Source organism: Theropithecus gelada, chromosome 13 (genome assembly GCF_003255815.1).
Source record: "Theropithecus gelada isolate Dixy chromosome 13, Tgel_1.0, whole genome shotgun sequence".
Lineage (NCBI taxonomy): Eukaryota > Metazoa > Chordata > Mammalia > Primates > Cercopithecidae > Theropithecus > Theropithecus gelada.
The window spans coordinates 52,755,622-52,764,872 of record NC_037681.1 but is presented as its reverse complement, the minus strand read 5'-3'; the positions used below and the strand labels follow the sequence as shown (position 1 = coordinate 52,764,872).

At 46.1% G+C, this 9,251-nt stretch overlaps 1 protein-coding gene across 3 annotated transcripts in view; it reads right to left on the bottom strand.

Moving 5' to 3' along the window:
• The window catches only part of BIRC6 (baculoviral IAP repeat containing 6), a 256,735-nt gene extending 251,243 nt beyond the window's left edge, over nucleotides 1–5,492 (bottom strand). For 2 of the 3 annotated variants that reach the window (XM_025353532.1, XM_025353533.1), the window contains exon 1: nucleotides 5,034–5,358. In XM_025353532.1, coding sequence (XP_025209317.1) covers nucleotides 5,034–5,358 — 325 coding nt within the window. Of the gene's footprint in view, nucleotides 1–5,033 lie in introns of all 3 variants that reach the window. The other variant, XM_025353535.1, reaches the window with a different exon arrangement.
• Between the last annotated feature and the right edge of the window lie 3,759 nt (nucleotides 5,493–9,251).

Sequence of the window (9,251 nt, the reverse complement as noted above, 5' to 3'; positions counted from 1 at the left end):
GGGGGGGGGGGGGGGGGGGCGGGGGGGGGGGGGGGGGGGGGGGGGGGGGGGGGGGGGGGGGGGGGGGGGGGGGGGGGGGGTGCTGAGGCAAGAGAATGGTGTGAACCCAGGAGGCGGAGCTTGCAGTGAGCGGAGATACTCCAGGTGGAGTACGCCACCCTACTCCAGCCTGGGCGACAGAGCGAGACTCCGTCTCAAAAAAAAAAAAGTCAGCAAATATATAAAAAGAGACAAATGAGCATACGAAAAGATGCTTGACGTCATGTCATTAGGAAATTACAATTTTTAAAAAGGAGACACCACTACACAACTACTATAATGGCCAAAATATAAAACCCCCAAATGCTGGTGTGGAAGTGAAACATTCATTGCTGATGGGAATACAAAATGGTACACAGTCACTAAGAGTCTGTCGATTTCTTACAAAAGTAAACATACTCTCACATGCGACCCAGCAATTGAGCTCCTTAGTATTTACCCAAATGATCTGAAAACTTATGTCTACACAAAAACCTGCACACAAATTTTTACAGCAGGTTTATTCATAGTTGCCAAAACATGGAAGCTAGCAGGATGTCCTTCGGTGTGTGAATGGATAAACTGTGCTACATCCAGACAATGGAATATTATTTAGCACTAAAAAGGAATGAGCTACGAAGCCATGAAAAGACATGGAAGAACTGTAAATGCATATAAATAAAGAAGGCAATTTGAAAAGTCTACAAACGGTATAAATACAACTATGACATTCCGAATAAGGCAAAACTATGAAGACAGTAAAAGGATCAGTGGTTGCCAACAGGGAGAGGGGAGGGAGCAGTTAGGGGAAAAAGGAAGGGAAGGATGAATAGGCACAGCAGGGGATTTTTAGGGCAGTGAAACTATTCTTTATGATAGTACAATGGTGGATACATGTCACTATACACTGTCCAAACCCACAGACTGTACACCACCAAGAGTAAGCCCTAATGTAAACTATGGACTTTGGGAGATGATGACTGTTAGTGCTAAGTTCACGAATGTTAACATACCACTCTGGTGCAAAATACTAACGGGTGGGAGGCTGTGTGAGCATGGAGATAGAGGGTATATGGGAACTGTCTGTACTTTCTACTTAATTTTGCTGTGAACCTAAAACTGCTCTAAAAAAGAAAAGTAATTTAAACAAAAAAAAGTCAAGGAATGTGTTTATTTAGCAATTCGTATATAAGGAAGTACTAATATACTCATTGTTATATATGCATCAAATCAAAAATACTCAAGTTTATAGTGTATATTCGGGCTGGGCGCGGTAGCTCACGCCTGTAATCGCAACACTTTGGGAGGTCAAGGTGGGCAGATCACTTGAGGTCAGGAGTTTGAGACCAGCCTGGCCAAGATGGTGAAACCCTGTCTCTACTAAAAAAAAAAAAAAAATCAAAAAAAAAAAATTAGCCAGGTGTGGTGGTGTGCACCTGTAATCCCAGCTATTGGGGCGGGTGAGGCAGGAGGATTGCCTGAGCCCAGGAGGCAGAGGTTACAGTGAGCCAAGATCACACGCTGCACTCCAGCCTGGGCCACAGAGTGAGATAAATATATACACACACACACACACACACACACACACACAGAGTATACTAGGGATCCTGGGTCCTGGGGAGGGGATATATAAACAAACAAAGTACCTCCCCACAAGGACCTTGAAATATGCGACAGACCTTATATATTTACAAAAAGCTAAATAAAATGGAATTTAAATTTAAATAGTTCAAGATGGCTGAAAAAATACCACAGAAGAGTAAGCTGCCAGATTACTAAAATGGACACTAATAGGACAATATGTGCTCAGGGCTTCAGTCATTTCTGGATAAAGGGATCAGGAAGTTAAGATATGCTCTAGATCTTGAAAATGACTAAGACTCAGCTAAATGACTGGAGTGAATTGGTGCATTCCAAGAAAGAACAAAACTACTGTAGTTAGGAAAGAGAATTAAATGGACTATTTCACAAAACTTATAAATAAGGAGACAAGACTAGAGAGATTAGTAAAGGCCAGATCGTGCAGCTCAGAGCCTCAAAAATCTTCACTCTTAAATACTGACAGGGAGCAAATACTTACCCAACCTGTGTACATACTGATAGCTCTTAATCCAGTTAAAGTTTATTTGTAAACATTTTATAACAGATACAGATAATATAAAGACATATACTAGTAGTCATAGTTAAAAATTCACTGTCTTTGCCACCCAATACATATACATACAAGTCCTGTTTCCATCCTTCAACTTCAAATCTACAGGCAACCCATAACCCTACAAACTGAACCCCAGGCATCCATAAGACATATTACTCTATTACCTAGTAAAACTCTATATGGTTATCCCCAAGCTTTATCCCCTCAGACACAGATGCCTTTCCTCTGCGGTAGAAAAGAAAGTGGCCCATTGCCCATAAACAGGAAAGAGGGATTATGTTAGGACCATGATCACTACTGGCATCTTCTCTCTATTTATAGGGCTGTCACCCTCTATTAATCATTAAAAGCAAACTTCCTAAATACCTGCAGATTCCAAGTAAAGCATAAAATGCAGCATTCCCTCCTCAATCATCTGAACTGGGGCAAACAGGACCCTATACAACCTCTGATAATTATTAATAATAATAAACTTCAGGCCACGTGAGACAGCTCATGCCTGTAACCCCAGCACTTTGGGAAGCTGAGGTGCGAGGATCATTTGAGGCCAGAAGTTCAAGACCAGCCTGGGCAACACAGCAAAACCCCATCTCTACAAACATAAATAAATTTTACAAATAATAATAAATTTCATTTCTCAGATATGAAAATGTTTCAGAATACATCCATTGTTAACGTTCAAATTTTTTCTGTAATCCTTCATTCCATTCACTATAAACCCTTCTACATATTTTAATTCATATACTCAATCTTCATGCATGGGGACCTGCAATTTTATCCAATCCCAAACTCTTCTAATTAACAAATGCCCCAACAAAACCTGTTATCCCAAATCAATGCTATGTTTTACTTATCTACCTATACCTTCATGTCATACACCTAAAACCCTCCACCTTAGTAATCTACCACTAAAGTGAATATTGTCTTCCCTTCCATGTACAGGCACATAAATATATGTCCAATTTCCCCAATCAACAAACCCTGACACACATTATTATTCTCAAACATGGCCTCCAGACATAAAAAGCACCCCACAAAATTCCTCTATCTATCCAAAACACTTGAATACTTCTGTTAATGACTTTCTTTAGAAATCCTAGTACATATGATACCACTGATTCCAAGTTAAAAATCACAAAAATACTACATCTTCAAGATAGAAACATATACTAAAAAGTGTAGACATGTATGAAAAGGATAAAATCAAATTACAGATAACGTTTATGAAGAGGGAGGGTTGGAGAAATGCAGTCCAGGAGAGATTCAGCTGAGATTTTAATCCTATTTGTAAAGTTTTATTTCTTAAGCTGAGTTGGGGATGCATGGTATTCATTGTAATTACTCTTCATACCTTTTCATACTTGAAATATTTTAAATGACTTTGAAAAGGAAAGATATCCAATTACTAATGAGCATCTCCCTCTTACACACAGTGACAAGCCATTATGTCCAAGTTGCAGTAACTGTTCACTGCTACATCTGGGCCACCCCTATCATTTACTAAGCCAAGAAAAGAAAAAATTACAAACCTACCTCCCAAAACTTTCTCTTAGCTATATTCCAGGTTTATATCCTAAAACTATACATAATCCAATTCTTTCACAACTCTCACATCGACAATAATTAACATGTCTAATTTCACGTTTGCATCCCTAAATTGCCATTTACTCTTACAAATGACTTATTATCCACACAGTAAACTTTTCCTTGTTGTCTACGTTAAAATACAAGTGAATTGGTTGACCACGTAACTACTTCCACTTGGCTAAATGCAGACAGTTGTATATATTATATCTCTATGCAGGAGTACAATTCACTCATATACTAACTTTTCAATCTTAACCTACAACATCCAAATTAAGCCACCCATCATTTAACCACAAATGAAATGTCATCTCCGCCAAATGTAACTCAGCCAGAGCCATTCCAAAACCACTCCAGTCCGTCCACTGAGCATACACCTCACGCATCTAAAAGTCCCGTCCCTGGACCAAGGTTTACGCCACCCAGAAGTGCTCTCTTCCAATGGTGAGACTCAGACACACCTTCAAATCCCAATTTTCGGGTCGCTGTGGGAAAACAAGTAGAGATGGCCTGAAGTTACAAACCCAAAAGAATCTATTTCATACACCACAGATACTGACTTTCCCGTCACTGGGGCGTAGAAGTTGGAAGCCCCGAGCAAGGGGACCAGGTCTAGTAGTCTTTGGCGTCCGCAGAGTCCTACAGTCGTCGACCAAGCAGTTCAGGCAGCTGGCCCGCCTACTTCCCTCCCCACCCCCACCCCGGCCCACCCCACCCCACCCCCACCCCTACCCCCACCCCGGGCGCACAGCCCGCGGTCTGTCCCCGCACCTGCGGGACCTGAGAACAGTAGATTGCCGGCTCCTCTCCTACAAGTGAGGGCTTAGGTGCCGGCTCGGACGCTCCCCGCCCCTCGCCTCCGGCCACCAGCCTCTCCGCCCGGGGTCAACCCTTCCAGCCTTCCGCTCTCATCTAACCGCGCGCAGGACCGACAGCCTCTCCAGGGCCTACCCGGGCCTGGTTTCCTCCGGTGCCAAGCTCCGAGGCCTCCTCACCTCTCGCAGAGGACCAAGCCAGACCGGACGCCCCAGGCCCGAAAGGCAACTCCCCTTCCACCACTCCCCGACTCGCCGGTCTTTCCTCCCAGCTGCAGCCGCTGAAAAAGCCAAGTCCTAAGGTCCCCCTCCATCAGCTTCCGGGCCTCCCTTCACGGTCGGGCCCGAACCCCCAGCCCTGCCCTCCCGCCACCTCGCTTCCCCAAGTCGCGAGGCCGAGCCCCGGGGCTGGGCGGCTTCTTTCCCCGGCTTCGCGCCCGCCCGGCGTGCGGCACACTCACCACTGAGCGCCGAGGCCTGCAGTGTGGCCCCCGAGGTGCCGTCGATGACTTTGATGGTCCCGCGGCTAGTGACGGCCAGGATGGCGTTGAGCGCAGGGTGGTAGGACAGGCTGTGCAGCCCGTCGGCGTCGCAGTGCATGCAGCCGTCCCGCAGCACCAGCCACTCCGAGACCCCGGCCGCCCCCGACCCCGCCGCCGAGGAGCAGCCGGGGCCCGAGGCCGCCGCAGCCGCAGCCGCCATCTTCCGGCCTGCGCTCAGCACAATCACACTGGGAAGCGGCTCAGTGACAGTCCCGGGAGGTGCAGCACCACCGCCAGTCACCATCCGGGGCCAGGGGGCAAGCGGAGCGCGTTAGCCGGAAGTGAAGTCAGGCGCCCGCACGCACGCGGAACGTCGATTGCCCGGCCGGAGGGGCCAAACTCGGAGGGAGGCTGTCGGGGGAAGGGGAAAAGCAGGGAGGGAGGCGGGGCCCCGGGCGCGGGCTGGAGGCCGGCGGGTGGAGCATGCGCGGGAGGGCTCGCGCGTGCCACGCGCCGCGGTTCTGGCCAGCTCCGCGTCCGCAACGTCCCAGTTTCTTCCTGCGAGCCTGGGGAGTGGCGGCTGACGAGTCCGCCCCGCTCCTCGCGGGGGAAGGGGGAGGGGTTGGCCTCCGTGCATTTCCGCTAGGTGGGGACCCCCGCCCTTGCGACCTGTCCGGTACGCCCGGAGGCCTTTTGCAGCAGTTCCAGCTGCCCCCTGACGGTTCCCGGTACGTGCGGTACAGCTGTTCGGCCGTAACCGGAAGCGGACCTCTGGGTCTCGGCCACGGCCCTGGTATGAGAATAAACAGTCTGAGAAGCCTCTCGTTTGGATTGGAAGGAACCGAACGACCTTCCCAGACCTGTACCTTTTACCATGCCTGCCCTCCCCATTCCTAAGGCTTTCTGTTGAACAAACGTACCAGATACGAGGTGCTGGAAGCTTAGTTTCTCTATCCACATTCGAAACATCCCGAGTTACGGGAATTAATGAGGGAGTGGGTCTGTGCGCGTGTGGGGCGGGAGTGTTGGAGGGCTAGAAAGGACTAGTCAGTTTGCTAATCATCCCCCCCTTGGAGAATTTTTTTTTAACTTTTTATTTTGAAATAGATTCACAGTTGAAAATATACTACAGACCTCTGTGGTCTTTCTCTCCAAAAGCCATAACCCCTATCTATGAGAAAAACACTGGACAAACCCAAACTGTAGGACATAATTTTAATACCTAAACACTACTTGAAGATAGTACAGAGAGATCCAATTTTCTCTTTCAGTTTACCCCAATGATTGCATATTACATAATTTTAGTACAGTCTCAAAAGGAGGGATTTGATAGTTGTGTGATGTGTGTATAGTTCAATGTCATTGTATCACATGTAGATCTACACACCATAGTCAAGATGCAGAGCTGTATGTTCTATATGTTTTGTGATCATTACGTTATTTTGGAAAGACCTAGTTTTCCTTAAAAACCTAATCAAAGAGCTGTTGTGAGGATTAAGAATCGTTGGTAAAATGTGTAGAAGAGCATCTGACAAGTACATAGTAGGTGCTCAATAAAAATGAGTTAATTGCCCTATCACATTTCATGCGAACTTCTTCAGGAAATCTTCATGGATTACCTCAACTACATCTTAAACTATTAGCCATCTGGCTCATCTGAAACACTTAAGAGATTTGGCTGTATTCCTCTCTTCTTGAGGTCCCTAAAATACAATGAAGTTCCTGGGCCGCCAGAGTGACATTCCTTACTCATCTGTGGGAGTTTTTTGTTTGTTTGTTTGTTTTTTGAGACGGAGTCTCACTCTGTCGCCCAGGCTGGAGTGCAGTGGCGTGATCTGGGCTCGCAATGTCCGCCTCTTGGGTTCAAGCAATTCTGTGCCTCAGCCTCCTGAATAGCTGGAATTACAGGTGCCTGCCACCATGCCCGGCCTTTTTTTTTTTTTGTATTTTTAGTAGAGACGGGTTTCACCATCTTGGCCAGGTTGGTATTGAACTCCTGCCCTCGTGATCCACCCGCCTCAGCCTCCCAAAGTGCTGGGATTACAGGTGTGAGCCACCGTGCCCAGCCACTCACCTGTATGTCTGGGAACCCTCAGGCCGGTTTTTCAAAGGAAGACTTTATTGGCTCCATAAAGTCAACCATAGGTCCTTAAAACCATCTGGTCATATCTGAAAATATGACATTCCAGTCAAAACCTGGTTAATATAACCAATGCCTCTAATTATGTCTTGTTACAGGAGAACACATTTTTATAGAAATGATACAAATAACTATATTGCATAAAAATAGGAATACTTGGCCGGGCTCGGTGATTCACACCTGTAATCCCAGCACTTTGGGAGGCTGAGGCAGGTGGATCACGAGGTCAGGAGATCGAGACCATCCTGGCTAACACGGTGAAACCCCGTCTCTACTAAAAAAAAAAAAAAAAAAAACAGAAAATTAGCCGGGCTTAGTGGTACACACCTGTAATCCCAGCTACTTGGGAGGCTGAAGCAGGAGAATCACTTGAAACCCAGGAGGCAGAGGTTGCAGTGAGCCGAGATCAGGCCACTGCACTCCAGCCTGGGAGACACTGCGAGACTCCATCTCAAAAAAAAAAAAAAAAAAGAAAACCATTTGAGTCATTTTCTATTTTTCTGAGAATTTTATGAATACTTTATTTGTTTGAGTACTCATTTATCCCTAAGCCAGTTCTGGTATTTTAGTTTGGTAATACCATCAGAGGTAGAAGAGATTATGTACATATAATATACAAACATAGATATATACATGTATCCCAGCACTTTGGGAGGCCGAGACGGGCGGATCACGAGGTCAGGAGATCGAGACCATCCTGGCTAACACGGTGAAACCCCGTCTCTACTAAAAAATATAAAAAACTAGCCGGGCGAGGTGGCGGGCGCCTGTAGTCCCAGCTACTCGGGAGGCTGAGGCAGGAGAATGGCGTAAATCCGGGAGGCGGAGCTTGCAGTGAGCTGAGATCTGGCCACTGTACTCCAGCCTGGGCGACAGAGCGAGACTCTGTCTCAAAAAAAAAAAAAAAAAAAACAAGCACCACCCCGAAGATTCCCTTGTAAATACCAGGGGAGACTCTGAAAGGGTGGCTGAGGTCATGTCATGGGAGCCAGAATTTGGGCACATTGATATGCTGTAAAACCCACAATATGTACATGCACACTATTGAGCCATATGGAAACACTGCACTAGGCTGGTAATGGTGGCTTACACCTGTGATCCCAACACTTCAAGAAGCCAAGGGAGGTGGATTGCTTGAGCCTAGGAGTTAGAGACCAGCCTGGGCAACATGGCAAAACCTTGTCTCTACTAAAACATACAAAGGCCAGGCATGGTGGCTTACTCCTGTAATCCCAGAATTTTGGGAGGCTGAGGCGGGCGATCACCTGAGGTCAGGAGTTTGAGACCAGCCTAACCAACATGGAGGGACCCAGTCTCTACTAAAAACACAAAATTAGCCAGGTATGGTGGTGCATACCTGTAATCCCAGCTATTCGGGAGGCTGAGGTAGGAGAATCACTTGAACCTGGGAGGCAGAGGTTGCGGTGAGCCAAGATCATGCCATTGCATTCCAGCCTGGGCAACAAGAGTGAAAGTCCATAAAAAAAAAAAAAATACAAAAACTTAGCTGGGTGTGGTGGCATGTCCCTGTGGCTACTCCAGAGCTACTCTAGAGGCTGAGGTGGGAGGATCACTTCAACCCAGGAAGTCAAGGCTGCAGTGAGCCATGACTGTGCCACTGCACTCCGGCCTGGAGATACAGCAAGACCCTGTATCAAAAAAATTTAAAAAAGAAAAGGGAAAAGAAACATTGCACTATACAAATGTTTGAGGTTAATAAGGGGATCTGTAAATCTAAAAAAAAAAATTAATGATAATTTTAAAATTTCTAAACTAAAAAGAAATTAAAACTCATCACCCTAATACCCAAATTAATTAACCTCTTTGCTGAAGTTTACAGATGGACTTGCTTTGTCTCAAAGCAAAATATGATAAAATTCTAATGATTTATAACAGAAAGGTTGATCTCTTTGGGAATTCCTTCTCTCTGGCTTGATATTGACAGCCAGTACCTGTATCATTAAAATTCACCCTAAGGACAAAGCCACAATGAGAATGAGATACCACCTCACACCCATTAGAATGGGTACTACTGAAGAAAAAAAAAAAAAAAACAG